The sequence below is a fragment of the Notothenia rossii genome (assembly GCF_949606895.1).
Source record: "Notothenia rossii genome assembly, chromosome: 9".
In the NCBI taxonomy this organism is placed as follows: Eukaryota; Metazoa; Chordata; class Actinopteri; order Perciformes; family Nototheniidae; genus Notothenia; species Notothenia rossii.
The window spans coordinates 16,839,519-16,855,625 of NC_136907.1; the positions used below are offsets into that span (position 1 = coordinate 16,839,519).

The following is a 16,107-nucleotide window of genomic DNA, read 5'->3' on the forward strand; positions in this document are numbered from 1 at the left end:
TACAACTGCAAAGAAAGTAACCATGATAGCCAATGAACATGTTACCATCACCGGTCTCCGGTTGCTATTTGTGGCCGGGTGTCGCAGTGTTGTAAAGCTGAACATGACCAGCGCCATGACCAACCATAGTGAAAGCGGAAGTAGAGTTATACAGGACTGGCGGGAAACTTTATTTAATCTGTTATGGCTGCCACAGTTGAAGATGATAATTATTGTTTTTGAGCAACTCTTTGATTTTCAGCACTCTGGTGCATTTGCATATTATTGTTGACCAGTTTTTTGGGTTAGTAGCAGAGGTAGTACTTAGCAAATCTGCAAAGTAACTAAAGGTAAGAAGGTGGAGTAAAAGTACCTCATTTACCACAGTGTGGTAGAATTACAAAGTAACAAACAATTGAAATACTCAAGTAAAGTACAAGTCGCTCAAATTTGTACTTAAGTACAGTAAATGAGCAAATGTACTTAGTTACTTAACATCACACATCACATTGATTGTATCTGTGAGTAGGGCGTCTGAATACTTCCTCCATCGGTGCTCAGTATCAATGCTTTTGTTTTGAAGGTCAAACACGGAAATGCTGTGAATTATTTTGAAGAGCTCGAAACAAACACATTTTCAGGGTGGATCACAAACTGACGTCTCTCCCTCCTCCCTCTACTTACAATTCAGTGAAATTATAGCGATCGGACGAAGTACATTCGTCTTAACAAGAGAGTAGCAGGCATCCTGTGTGAGCTCCGGAAAACACCATAAAATCTGGGGGATTCGTCTCTTAACTGAAATTAGCTAACCCCAAATACCGACAGAAATGGACGAAAAGGCTTTTACGAAAGAAATTGATCTGTGGATCGAGCAGCTCAACGAGTGCAAGCAGCTATCGGAGGGACAAGTGAAGTCACTTTGTGAAAAGGTGAGAAATTTAAATAAAATTCCTCGTATGTGAGGTCACTTAAACTGTTAACGTCTTCTGTCTCCTTAACGACGCCTTCTAGACATTCTAAAATGGCGTCTATAGGGTACATTTCACTCCGCGGTGCCTGTATTTCTCTATCTTCCTAAAAGTATTTTTGTTTTTGGGAGTTTGAATCGTAGCTTGTCTGAAACGTCTGGAAAATAACACATTACAAGCACATGTTGTCGGGTGGCTGTGGCTATCCTAATCCAGCCATACTGTGGATTCAAGTCGCATACCACATTTACAGCCCCCTAATTCAGACTGTCAGTGTGACCTGTAGCATCTCTTTTAGCTAGCTTAGCATGGGCAGAAAAAGTACCATCACGTTTAAATTACAGTGTGTGACATACTACTTAATTTTGTCTGCATATAAGCAAGTAAACGGGAGGAAAGCAATGAGTAGGTGAATTGCAGTGTTGGAAGAAGTACTCAGATTAGTACAAATACTATCCATAACAAGTCTAAGTGCTGCATTTTAAATGTTACTTGAGTAAAAGTTCAAAAGTATTAGCATCATAATATATTTACAAAAAGCAAAAGTACTCATTCTGCACAATGGCCAATTTCAGAATAATACAAAGTAAATAAGTATTATCAGCTAGATGTACCTCAAGTATCAAGAGTATAAGTACTTGTTTTGCAAATGGATATCTTCACATTACTATGCTTTTATGGTTATTAATTTATCCTGTTTTTATTACTAACAAATATATGTAAGAGCATTTCAGCCTTGACACAGTAGGCTACTGCATTGGAATGTCATATGAATGTAGCAGAGTAAAAAGTACGATATTTGCCTATGAAATTGCTGGAGTAAAGTTGGTTTATCCTACTTTATGTTTGTATACCATGGAATTTCTCTATTTTAATGTACAGGTAGTCAACAAAGTTACATTTATCCTCTGACCCCTGCCCTTCATCTAGCTTCTTATTCACTTCTCGAGTCAATAAGTAGTGAGACTGACTTGTTTTAGGGCAATTTTCAAACTAACATGAGATTATATGGTTTAATTGGTCATAGGTTTGGTGGGAACTTTAAATATTAACCCTCACCTCTTGTATGTTTACTCGTGTTTTAGTACATTTGGTGAACATTGTCTGAATTGTACAGGGAAACTTAGTCTGCAAACAAAAGATTGGGGGGGACTGAGCTAATTTCAGATACTCTTTTAACAGATATTTGCTTGATGCTGAGCCAGGTATTTAATCTTATTTAAATGCAATGTAATGATGCACTGTAATGATGCACATGTATAGATGTACAATGTTATTTAAGTATCCACATGTTCCTGCTCCTGCCTTGCCTGACAACTGGCCATTCACTTTGCAGACTTTTGTTCACTGGAGCTTAACTCCACTTTCTCTTCAAAATCCTTCTGCTCCGACCACCTGCTGATTTCCAGCTCTGTATATTAGGGCTATACGAAAACTATTTACACTTACAGTTAAACAATTAATTTGCTATCATCCCACCAGTGTTTATTATCAGAAGGTGTCCTTTGGTGCTTTGAAATTAAATGAAATGTATTAGTTGAGTTTTTCTTTTTTATATACTTAATGAAAACAAAATATTTGTTGATCTTCCTAAACCATTTAAAAAAAAAATACTTTTGCAATGAGTCACACTAATAGTTTGTGGTGGTTAAATTAGCTGTTATCTTTTTGGTGGCCTGGTTTTCTTCAAGTTTGCCGTTAAGCTTATTTCTGATAAAGAGCATACATTTGGACAAATGTTTTTTTTTCTTTTTGAGTGCCATTCGCTAAATCATTCTTCAGTGCAGCTCTGTCCCTCTCAGCTCGTAAAAGGACTTGAAAACTACCACGTTTGGAGTTCTGTGCGCTGGAGGTAATGGCATGCTATTTTCGAATGGCTTGTTAATCCCAGCAATTTTATTGTTTTCCTGTTAAAATTGATAACGTCAGTTCCAGTATTTTAAAATGCCCTGTTTTCTGCAATGTGGTTCAAAATTGTGGATGAAAACTGAAAATGTCAGTTCTTATTCGATTTATTTTTGACTTTACAGCAAACAACAGGACAGCAAATTACAGATAAAAGCAGGAACTGCACAAATAAGTGTGTTTTTTCTTTCCTGCTGCCCCTCACTGTTTCCTTCCAAATGCTGAAACTATGCCATCAAAATAGTGGAGAGGAAAAAGGAAACGTATACAGTTTCCTCACCCTGAGGCTGTTTCATTGTCACAACTCATATGAACTCAACTTCTCCAAACTGCTGTCTACCTGCACCTATCCCCCCACCGCACTGTGACTTCTGTTATATAATCTGCAGATTGCTCCCGCTCAACCTCCTCGCTGATTTAAAAATAGCAGAGGATATGATTGATTTTGAGTTGCATCAATATCACTGTGAAACCCATTGTTAGAGTGTGTGTGACTCAGGATAATATGGTTCCTTGTGACTCAGAGCGGCCGTCTCTGTTTTGGGATGCACGGGGGTGTGGAGGAATGTTATGTGCTGTGTAATCTGATTTTAGTCTTTCATTCCTGCTTTCCAGCTTTCTCAGAAAAGCCAGAACAGAACAGACCAGAATTTCTTGTGTGTGTGTGTATATAAAGGCAGGAATACTTAAGAGCTTAAACATTTTTATCAAAATCAAAGCACATGTTTTACTATTCCCCCTCTTAGGGCTGTAGATGTGATGTTTGTAGCGATATCATCTGCTTAATAATTTAATTGTGTTTAAAAAAAGTTACCATGTTTAAATCAAGCCAGTGGAGAGACAATGCTCTGTTCACTGGAAATTGGTTTTGTGTTCCTGTCAATTAACTGAGTCAATTTAATTAAACGTACAACAGGGACATTTCTCTGACCTTGTCGGTTAAAAAATAACCCTTCAGAGAGTTGCACAACAATTCAGACATCCCCTATGGAGCAGTGTTTGCTAACCATTAAGCTAGATCCAGTTCACTTTTCTATTAAGCTAAGCAAAGGGCTTTGTATACAAAAGATCCACACCTAGTGCTAAGAGATAAGCAACAAAATAACAGCGTTTATATGAAATGTGCTTAATAAACGTAAAAATATTTATGCAATATGACATCATATAAGTATGTCAGAATTATGTAATGATTTTTGTCACGCTGCAATGCACTTCCTGCAGCTAAAGTGCACTGACCGCTGTCTATGTTGAAACCAGTCTAATGCAGTTAGCTCTGCAGCTGAGGTCACAGTTTTTACACAATGAGTCATGAGAGAGAGAGAGACTGCTCCACGTGATGGTTTGTTTTCATACACCAACGTCTGATATAGTAAACTAAATTGGCATCCTCTATTCATCAACAGAAATCCCATGATGGTGTTCTAAAGATATCCTCAAAGCTGTACAAATGGATATCAAAAATACAACTGTCCCTGTGAACACACTCAACCCAAAACACTGACGGTGACTAAAGGTTGTTAAATGTATCTCAGCAAACAAATCAACTTTAATAGTAAAAACACTCTGCTATCGTTAGTCTGCTGATGCTGATTTCCACGCTGATGATAGTGCTGCTGTCAGGGAGATGATTGTCTTCCATCTTGAGAGAGGTCATTGCTTGTGGTTGTAGTTGTGCCTAGTCGTCAAGCTTAATGACCACATGTAAAACCTTTGGCCCTGTTTAACTTACTTTAATGGGATTATAAAGCAGCAGCTCTTAAAAGGCTGACATCACTCCTCGTCAGTACTTGACTAAGCAGTTTGTTGAGTGTGTGACGTCTGACTTCTTGGCGCGGCCGTAATAAAGGCAGAGTTCCCTCCCTGTGGCATTTCTGCTTCAGGTGTGGTCTGTACTTTTCCCGGAGTGCTGACGCCAGCTCTGCCGTCATCCTGTTTCATTTACAGCTGGACTGGCATCCCCAATGTAAGCTGCTGTCTCACAAGTCTCTCTCACGGGTTATCGCGAAATCCAAGTTTAAATATGCTATAAAGGCAAATCAAATCAGTTGTTTAATACATTATACAATGAGAGAGATAACTCGTTGTCAGTGCTCTTCACACAAAGTGCATGCTAACTGAGTTAAAATCAGCTGAGCAAATTTAGGACACAGAGCGTGACTTAACACATTACTCATACAGTTCAGTGTGAGGGTTACAGAGCTATAGGCCATTAAGTACTGTGTATAATGCACTGGCAAAGAAACTTAGTTGTGGACTTGGCAGTTCTACTACTTTTGCTTTTTTAATCCTGAACTAATCCAAAAATACCCCAAAATCAATATGGAGCATGATGAAAATATGTCAGGGTTCAACGCCCTACCCAAATTAGATTTTATAAAATTGTTTCAATTGAATCAGTTTCTTAATGAGGTTGAGTAAGAAGGACCGCAGACAGACTGTCTTTAAGTCCAAATAAAAGGCAGATTGGTTCATTTGTCCAAAGTAATCAGGAGGGGCGAGGTCAAAAATATATTTTTGTTCTACCATAATGCAGGCATAAACAGTCGGAGGCCCTGATCAATCTGTCCTCTACAGCCCAGTCATTGTAAGGCCTCCTGCCCCCCACCCCCCCCACACACTATGGGCATGTGGAGTGTAATGTAGGTCAGCTTTGTGCAGTCCTGCAGTCACTCTGGGTCTGTCTCTCTCTGTCCAATCTGCCAGGATGACAGGCCAACTCTAGCACTCTGTCCATGTCAATGATCTCTTTCACTCACTGAGGATGCATTTGTTGAGGAAACGGTATGAGAAAAGCTGATGAGGAAGTCAAACAGGCAAACACCAGACATTTATTCTGGAGCAGATAACCCCACTCTGTTTCACCCTACTTTCATTTTGTACATGCCTTACTCTGTCTTTTTTTTCTTGCCTCACATCTCCAGCACATCAGACATGTCTGGTGATCTTTCGGCTCAGTCCCTTTTTACTTTCAGCCTGAGGATTTGTTCTAAGCTCCTTTTTTAAAGAGCTCATCCAGCTGATTGAGCCCTTAGTCTGAACAGCCTCTAAAGCTACACTCAATACAGAGTTATGGCCTTGTTGTGTGTCTGCAGTTGTCGTATTAGTGTGGTTTAAAGCTTTCCCATCATTTTTAAGGGCTAAATACAAGAAACAATTTATTTAACCTGAGAAATGATTGTTTTGAAATTCTATTCTGAGGTAGAACTCCTATAAGCTTGCTATACAACTCCATACATAACCTAAGGAGAATCTGGTGGTGGATTTGAATTAAGCCAATTTATGCCAGGTAAAAGAAACAGCAATAGAAAATCCACAGTTTTAATCCATGTGACCTGTTTGAGTTGAGTCAGCAGACAACAGTAACCAAGTGTTTCCTTTACAAACAATTTACTGAGTCATACCCTGATGCAGAACTTTAAGACCACGCCATAAAGAGTCTCTAGGAAAAACATTTTCTTGACGGTTCCACTTTTATTCTTATAGTAACTGACTGTTGTGTTACCATAGCCCTCCTAGCTTTAACACTGCTCTCAGTAATAATTTGAAAAAATATTTCATCCACGGACGCCAGGCCCCGGTTTCCACTCATAACTCACTCTGTTATCGACTTCTAGGGCATCCCAAAAATTGATTTTAAAGGTCCCATGTCATGGCCATTTCCACTGATCATAATTCCATTGTTGAGGTATACTAAAATAGAAATATACTGTGCAATTTTTCAAACTCACATTGGCTTCGCATACACCATCTCTGTCAAGTATGTGTATTCAGCAGTATTCACTTTCTCCACTAAACGGCTTGCTGCAACACCCCCCCCCCCATCCCTGTGAGCCCAGTGTGCTCTGATTGGTCGGTATGAATCGCGCTGAGGTGTGAGGTGTGATTTCCTTGTTTAGCGATACACAGCCAAACTCAACCTGAACACACACAAAGTCACAGCCCAAATAAACAGCCGATCAGCACGTCCCCGGAAGAATCAAATGGATGATGACATTTCACCAACGAGGCGTTTTGGGGGGGTATTTTCTGTGTTAGAGTTTTACTCGCTACAGGGTGTACTTTGAGGGTTTTGACTCTGCAGACCGTTTACATGCAGAAAAACCTTCATGACACACAAGGGGACGGGTAATAACCGGAAAAGCATGACATGGGACCTTTAAATAAGATGAGATGGAACTTTATTTATCCCCTTGGGGAAATTCGGGTGTTTTTAATATAGCAGCAGCAGGGTCAGAGTGAAAAACGATTCACACAAGTAAAAATAAAGATAACTTTTAAAATAAAAATAATAATTAAAAAATAAAGTAACTGTTAAAATGTTGCATTTTAACAAGAGCCGTCATTAGAAGCTCTGCAAGCTACGACAACAGGAATCTAGACACTCTGAAGGAGGCTTATTCCCTTGAAGAGATTATGTCTGGGGTTGAGTTGTAATCACTGAAGCATCTTAATTTAAGACCCACTAGAGGCTGATGTGAAAATTGTGACTTTGGCAGGAAATTGTCTGTTCCGCAAATATAGATAGAGAACAAAAAGTCCTCGTTGGTTATAACCTCATCTGCAATTTCTTTCATGTTTTCTTTCTTTCTACAGGCAAAAGAGATTCTGACCAAGGAGTCAAATGTCCAGGAGGTGAGATGTCCAGTGACGGTGTGCGGCGACGTGCACGGCCAGTTCCACGACCTCATGGAGCTGTTTAAGATCGGAGGGAAATCTCCAGACACAAACTATTTGTTCATGGGAGACTACGTAGACCGAGGGTACTACTCCGTAGAAACCGTCAGTTTACTAGTAGCACTTAAGGTTAGTCTTGATTTTGAAAAGACCAATCAATTTGATCCATAACTGACAACTTTTTAAGGAATATAGTTAATTTATAGCTCTGTTTTTTCCTTTTGTTTCAGGTACGCTATCGTGAGCGCATCACAATCCTGAGAGGGAACCACGAGAGCAGACAAATCACACAAGTTTACGGCTTCTATGATGAGTGCCTAAGGAAATATGGAAACGCCAACGTGTGGAAGTCCTTCACAGACCTTTTCGATTATCTCCCCCTCACTGCCTTGGTAGACTCTCAGGTGAGAATCTGCGTTGGTTGGTGTTAGATAAATGTACAGTTTGAAATGCATAATGTTGCTAGTATTGGAAACAATATTTTGATGATGTAATGGAACCAGAAGCTGAAGGTCCTCGATGTCGTTGTTTTAATGCTGAAAATGTTGTTTCATTCGCCCAGATTTTCTGCCTTCATGGAGGCCTTTCCCCGTCCATAGATACTTTGGATCACATCAGAGCACTGGACCGTTTACAGGAAGTGCCGCACGAGGTAAATATAAAAGTTTATTTTTATGTTCCTGTACATGACAAGTCCAAAAAAAAACACATATAGAACAGAAAACGATCAATAATTGTCTGTCAGTACAATTAACCTGATCATGACCAATACTAAAATCAGAAAGGAAGCAATGTGTTTATATTCTCTTTTCTCCATAATTCAGTGTATTTGCAATTAAAAATTAAAATGTTAATGTCTATTGCACTACAGCCTTGTATTAACTGTATATGATTGCTTTCTTGACATGTGTGTTGGTGTTTCCTCTCTAAAACGCTCCTCTTCCTCATGTCTCCTTCAGGGTCCCATGTGCGACCTGCTGTGGTCGGACCCTGACGATCGCGGCGGCTGGGGCATCTCCCCCCGAGGAGCCGGCTACACTTTTGGCCAGGACATCTCTGAGACCTTCAACCACGCCAACCGCCTCACTCTGGTGTCCCGAGCCCACCAGCTGGTTATGGAGGTGCGTGTCTGTCATTTTACCAGACAAACGTGCCCTTTTTGGTTTGAACCAGGGCTATGGCTGTTACAATAAATAGACCTCCTAGATGCAGTCAAGAATGACCTACAATGTTTATTTATTCAAGTAATGCTTGAAGGGGAATTATTAAGTTATTTTTAGGTTCACACTTGTGTTAAGGGTTGCTACTAGAACATGTTTTCATGCATTCATGTTCAAAAAACACATGGTTGTTTTCATACTGTCCATCTGAAGACACCTGTATAGACCCTTTCTCCTTACATTCGGATCAGTTCCAAATTTAAATGGGTTGTGCCTTGGCCCGAGCTACATCCTTCTACCATGTTAGAGGAAAATGAGGCTAGTGATTTAACATGATCCTGTAACATAAAACAGACAACTAAACAAACCAAACCTAACTGAAAAACTAAAGAAATATACCAACCACTGCTGCTACAGAACACAACAGCACACATGGATATACCAACAGCTAGCACTCTAGTTTAAAAAATGTACATGAGCCAGGGTTCTTACGGTCATTAAAAACCTGGAAAAGTCATGGAAATTCAAAATGCTAATTCCAGGCCCTGGAAAAGTTATGGAAAACAATATTTTTCCCAAAGTTTTGGAAAAGTCATGGAAATGTAACTAAATTTGCATCCAATATAGTTTATATTTTACCTAATCGCCGAAATAGTAATACTATAATGATAATAAATACTGTATGGTATAGTAATGAAACGTAAAATGGCATTTAACTGTCGAGGTGTTTTGCTGGTGAGAGATTTTAGTTGCTTTAGCGTGTAGAAGCTAGTAAGCCTACTATTGGATTTGTTTTAGATAAGCACAACATGTTTCATATTCAGACCTTATTTTCCTATTCCATGTTAAAATAAACCATTTTCAGTGGTAGTACGTTGAGAAAGAGTAATGTTTTTGGTCATGGAAAATGAGGTAAAGGTCATGGAAAAGTCATTGAAAATCATTGGTGAAAAAGTGTATGAACCCTGAGCACTTTATCTCTTGTAATTAACACATCTGCTTCTTTCAGGGTTACAACTGGTGCCATGAGAGGAATGTGGTGACAATATTTAGTGCCCCTAACTACTGCTACCGCTGTGGCAACCAGGCAGCTATCATGGAACTAGACGACACCCTCAAATACTCATTGTAAGTATAACAAAAAAACACCTTAATTGTGTACAATGTACAACTTGTCTACATTGTCTTATTTATTATATTTACAACACTTTTGTTTCAATTGTAATGATTAATTGACAAATCTATTTTTTTTGTTCTTTTCCTAACCAGCTTGCAGTTTGACCCTGCGCCTCGCAGAGGAGAGCCTCATGTCACTCGCCGCACCCCCGATTACTTCCTGTAAACTCGCTGCCCTTTCACCCTTGTACAGTCAGTTCCAGTATTGCCATGACTTTCACTGAAAACAACAAGAATAAGGAAGGGGAGGGTTGGAGTCTGGCGGGCTAAACAGCAGTGCACATTGTATATCAACACAAAGATCTATTTAAGCATTTATCAAAAAAACAATGTCTGTTTATTTAGGGTTTAAGCAAAAGTTGGGTGCCATAATCGTCTCAATATTCATTGCTGAGGACTTGTATTAAAAAAAAAACAACCCTGCTATGTAAAACAGTTTAAATTTCTCATTCTCTACCTGGTGTAGCTGGACTGAAGATGAAACGTTGCTACTGTTTGAACCCCACATGCCATGGCTGACATGTAGAGATCTGAACATTATCTATTTGCACTTTTGTAAATCTCAACAAATGTAACATTATGTCAAAAGATGAAAATTATTTCACACTACAGATGTTCTTGTTTTTTTTTCCTTTTTTGATTTTTTTTAAATAACACCTAAAGCCCCCATCATTCAACTTTTTTCAAACGTTTTCTGTCCTGTGTAACTTTTAAAATAAACCGTCATTATGCAGTCACACAGCTTGGTTTATAAGATGTTTCAAATGATCCACATCAACCCATTGACTCCCTCTGAACGGCAGTCTGTTCACCAAAACATTTGAATAATAAAGACATGAAGGTGGCTCCTTGATTGTGTTTGAATTTCCTTTTTTGTATTTTTATGATACTATTTATTGACTTTGTTTTTGACATTCTATACAATGACTTTTCTGTGAATTTATTTTTGAAACACCATGTCATTAAGAAATTAGGTCGGCATTGAACTGGTTGTTTGGATGACCTTAGGTTCTTTACTAACCCATAAGATTAAGGTGTATGTAACAAACACACCTAATCTTAGACCAACCCTTTTGTAAGTAAATAACTCTTTACTCTTTAATCTAATCACAAGTGACAGTCTGATTTTCTTTTACTGATCTTTTATAAATATTCTGAAATCAAAGTCCAACACATGACCAGTACATTACATCTACCAGAAGTTATATCATGTAATCTTAAGAATAGGAAAGTGAAAATTGTGAATAATTTTGTTTTTTAAACCTTATATTGTGACCTTTTTCTGACTTTTGTTATACTAGGAATATTTCCTTTCATCACATTTGATAACATACTTTACTACTAGCCTACTTTTAATGACTTTTTATAAACATAGGCCTACTGTTTATAGTAATGAATATAATACAATATTCCCAGACAAATATTTCCAATTAATTAAATAACGTGAAGTTTATCCAACAAAATGTGCTAGATCTAATGCAAGTTTAAAAAAAAATAAAGACCAAATTAACAAAACGTATGCCAAAACGAACAAAACCTGTGCCTTGTTATTTAACATGCTTTGCACCTAATCAAATCAAAAGGAATAAAACACATTTTAACACACTTAATGTTCAATTCAGGGATAAGCTTAACGGCATTAACCTAAATCTGTAGCTAGTATATAAATATCTAAAATAAATGTAGTTAAAAAAGTTTAAAGTAGCATAAAGCGAAAGTACTCAAGTAAAGTACAAGTACCTACATGTTCTACTTAAATACAGAATTTGAGTAAATGGGTGGTTATCACTTGTGGTTACTAAAGGTCGGATACATTTCGGAATCTTTATTTTTGTGTGTACATTTAAAAATATTTGGAACAGAGTTAGACCAACAGGAAAAGCAGCCTCCCCCCTCGCCCCCTCGCTCCCCCGCTCTCTGACAAAGCGCTCCACAGCCGCCGGGAGCAGCAGACTCATAAACCAAACAGCCCCGCGTCTGTCAGGCCCTGCTGATCAACACAGAGGAACCTTACCTCTGGATCTGAGGAAAAACATTTACGGTACGTAGCTTCCCAACGCAAAATGTGATTTTTGTTTTTACACGTTGTTTATCTTTGAAAATTGAAGTCAAACCGCCAATCAGGTTTTGTTTACATCTTTGTTTCAGTAGCATCGGTATTGGTTGCTAAGAGGCCTCACTACATCGCAGGGCGCTAGCTTAATGTCAAGCTAAATGCTAGCATAGTGCATGGTAATGCTAGCTCATATGTATTTAACCTTAGCTATTGGGCAATTGTTTTGGTTGTACTAACATACAAGTCGGGTTTTGTTGCTTACAATGTGGATCTAATACTTAATGCAGTAACAATGCATCTATTTAATGTAAGTTGATTATCCACCTTATAGCAACTAGCTATTTGGTTAGCATTACTGTCGTTTAGCCTGTGTTAACAGTTGACTAGCGTTAGCTTAATGTGTCGTTTGCTAGGTTGAAAAGTATCGCTTTAGAGCTACATATTTATACTTAGAAATGCTAATAACATCACCCTCACAGGTAAGGTTTAAATATATTAACCCCTGTAGCCGTTTTAACCTCACTAATATAGCAAGCTGATCATTAACGATGTAAACTGACAAGCTAGCAGTCACGTAAATACAGGATTAGCTAGCTGCAGAGTTAGCAGACCAGACGGGACATTTTTGGGGAAACTGTGACTGTTGTTACTTTTTTGAACAGTTGGTTATATTTATTTACTTAATAATGTCATTGTTTGTCTTTACAGATAATGCCCACGATAAAATTACAGAGCTCTGATGGGGAAATCTTCGAGGTGGATGTGGAGATCGCCAAACAGTCTGTCACCATCAAGACTATGTTAGAAGGTATCTCAAATCATTGCACTCTTTTGAGTCCATTTCAACTTGATGCTAACTTTGTGTAATAAGTTGTCTTCTTTGCCCTTTATATCGTTGTATTCTAATATTTGCAATTGTTTGTAGATATAACTGACTAATGTAAGTCACTCATTGATTCTTTGACAGATTTGGGAATGGATGATGAAGGAGACGATGACCCAGTTCCTCTCCCTAATGTTAACGCTGCCATCCTCAAGAAGGTACAACACACACACACACACACACACACACACACACACACACACACACACACACACACACACACACACACACACACACACACACACACACACACACACACACATTATAGGTGTGTTGATTGAACTTTCCCTGGTTAAATGACTAATTGCCAGTTAATCACATTGTGTGAAAGTTGCTTCTTTCTGCCTCTTCAATGGTATGCTTGTGCACCAGAGCTGCAGTTATTTCAAACAAGGTTTTTCCTGCAGTATGTTGGTTAAATTGGTATGTGTGTGTGTTCCCCTCAGGTGATTCAGTGGTGCACCCACCACAAAGATGACCCTCCTCCTCCTGAGGACGATGAGAACAAGGAGAAGAGGACAGATGACATTCCTGTATGGGACCAGGAGTTCCTCAAAGTGGACCAAGGCACCTTGTTTGAACTCATTCTGGTAAATACAGTTTACATTGTATTACACTCACTTGCATGCATTCATTCATAGAAGTTGAAAATCATTTGAACTACAACCATTAATCTGCTAAACCACCACCTCTCAACTGAACTCCAACCAAAAAACAAACCATGTAAAACAAGAAAGTGAAACGTCATGTTAACAATAGACCAGCGTTAGAAATGTTTATTGGTTAAAGTAGTGGTTTCATTTGGTTGCCAGAGATGCAAAACTTGCTTAGCAACAGCTAGAAAATAGATGGTTGGCTGTTTTTAGGGATTTAAAACAATACCGTTTTTAAAGTTATAACCCACATGAAGGGATCTTTGGCTTACATGCATTTACTCTGGGGACGATCTGAAGGGAAACAAGAGAGCACGTGACAGGTAGCACAGGCAGTTCCTGGGAAAGATTAGGAAATAAGTGTTGGACAAGCTGTGGGCTTCCGGGAAGTGAAACCCAAGTGGAGTGTCCGTCACCCCCCCCCCCCCCCCCCCCCGTGGCTGTTAGAATGTGTTTACAAGCACACTGTTACTTCATGCTTTAGGGAGGAGTGCGAGGCTTTTTCAGTGACCACCACATGGTTTATGTGAGGTATTAACCGGTATTATGGGATTTGTTATCTGAACACAGCAGGCTTTGATCAATCTGATCAGTGTTTACTTCTAGTTGCAAATGATCTGATCAGATTTGTGTGTCCAAAAACCCCTGTGTCCAGATTTTCATTCAAAAAAAATCTTGATTTTCCTGGGCTGGTCTTAACAAGGCTGTACTAATTTATACTGCTTTACTTTGGCTTATATCTAATGAGCATTCAAATTGCCTGGCCTTCTTGGTTATAACACACAATACATTTACACTTTGTATGTGTTCTGTATCTGAATACAATCTCTGAAAGACGAATGATTTTTTGTCTTGCTTTTTCATTGTCTCGATTTGGCCTACAATGTAATCAAATCTCAATATGCACAAGGTCTGTCCGATAACAAGAACACGATCACTGCTAATGTTTGTAGCTTTCTTAAAGTGGATCTATCATGCTATATTTGAATAATATAGTGTAGGACCATACCTATATAAGGCATATTTATACTTTTTATTTGTCAAAATACCAAACAGTTCATGCATTTTAGCCATTCCTCATTTCGCTCAATTTAACACTGTCTTTGCATGGGCTGATTCTGTGAGAACAGCACCATCTACAGGCCTGGCATATGTACTACAGCGTCTCCAGCGCTTTCGAACGGCAATGTCCGGGGCTGTCTCCTCCTGATTGGTGGAGTTGGCCCAATAGCCGTAGCGCCACTTCTGTGACGTCATAGAAGTGTTCAAATCTGGATCAGTCTGTATCAGATCCGTTGCAGCCCCTTTTTTAGAGAGGGTTGTGCTTTCTGGTACTTGGTGAGTTCCCTGGAACACCGGGGACACATATTCATGTATAAAAGACGTACTAAAGTGCATTTTGCGTGATAGGTCACCTTTAAGTTAGCAGCTGTTTGCATTTACACCAGAGCTTTTTTCTAACATCCTTATAATTCTCAGTGGCATTAACCTTGACGACATCATTGCAAATCCTTCGCTTCAAGCATTGTAGTCCCTTAAATAAACTGGAAACAAAATAGAATTGGCTCACTGTTAATATACCTGCATGTGTTGATATGTAGCTTGAAATGCTAAAGTCTAATAATAATCTCCTTCCTGTCTCTGTTGTTTCCTTCCAGGCTGCCAACTATTTGGACATCAAAGGTCTGTTAGACGTCACCTGCAAGACGGTTGCCAACATGATTAAAGGCAAAACCCCGGAGGAGATCAGGAAGACTTTTAACATCAAGAACGATTTCACAGAGGAGGAAGAAGCCCAGGTAGTGAATCCATCCATCCATCAGTCATAACACAAGAAAAAAAGTCTTAATTTTTTAGGAAATGATGTCACTTTTGAGTGATGCTGAAGTTATCACAGCTTTGAAAGTTGACCTGTTACTCATCCCGTTTCTCCTGTCTGTCGTCCACAGGTACGCAAAGAGAACCAGTGGTGTGAAGAGAAGTAAAGGGGAGGGTCCGGCCAACACTACCATCCTGAAAAGGAATCGTCCCGCTAACTGGTTGCACTGGCGTTGTTCATACTTGTCAATATTTACAATGTAGTATATTTAGAGCTACACACTCTCCCTCCTCTCAAGTTCTGTATTCCAATAGCATGACCATTTTAATCTGCCTGTGTGTTGTTAATAATTTAAACAAAAAAAGCTTTTTTCTGTTTCCACACACACGTTGTGTATTCACTAGAACCAGGTGTCATGGCTTTCTATCCTTAAAGATTAGACGTCTCCCCGTTATAATTGCTACAGTTCTCTTTTTTACTGGAAATGTTTGTTTTTCATTTAGATTTGAGATTTATTTTTAGATTAAATAAATTGCTTTTTTTTTGACAACGGAGATGAACGAGTGGATATTTTATTTTTGCTCTGTAAATGCAACCGTTCTGTGAAAGTGCTTTCAGAGAGGACGGGTTGTTTTTAAAGGAAAAGTTCGAGTTGGAAAGTTTTTTGTTTTGCGCGACGTCCTTTAGGCATCGAGTATCTAATTCCTAATTCATGTTGTTTTGAATTAGAAACTTTTCTCAGATAAAGCTCTGATGCTGTTTTTCTGGGATGATCAATCGTATATTGAAGGAGTAAATAAAACTCATAAAAAGGCTGCCGTCTGTTTGTGT

At 38.8% G+C, this 16,107-nt stretch overlaps 2 protein-coding genes across 2 annotated transcripts; both read left to right on the plus strand.

Annotated features, from left to right (window-relative positions):
- The first annotated feature begins 545 nt into the window (after positions 1-545).
- ppp2cab (protein phosphatase 2 catalytic subunit alpha b) lies at positions 546-10,718 on the plus strand. Its single transcript, XM_079650682.1, has 7 exons — positions 546-911; positions 7,449-7,658; positions 7,760-7,933; positions 8,092-8,181; positions 8,489-8,650; positions 9,699-9,817; positions 9,959-10,718. Exons 1-7 carry the CDS (start codon positions 810-812, stop codon positions 10,029-10,031), a joined length of 930 nt encoding a protein of 309 aa, XP_079506808.1. The 5' UTR covers positions 546-809; the 3' UTR covers positions 10,032-10,718.
- A 1,029-nt stretch (positions 10,719-11,747) lies between these two features.
- On the plus strand, positions 11,748-16,091 carry skp1 (S-phase kinase-associated protein 1). Its single transcript, XM_079651220.1, has 6 exons — positions 11,748-11,906; positions 12,630-12,729; positions 12,889-12,962; positions 13,251-13,394; positions 15,116-15,256; positions 15,407-16,091. Exons 2-6 carry the CDS (start codon positions 12,633-12,635, stop codon positions 15,440-15,442), a joined length of 492 nt encoding a protein of 163 aa, XP_079507346.1. The 5' UTR covers positions 11,748-11,906; positions 12,630-12,632; the 3' UTR covers positions 15,443-16,091.
- Positions 16,092-16,107: the final 16 nt, after the last annotated feature.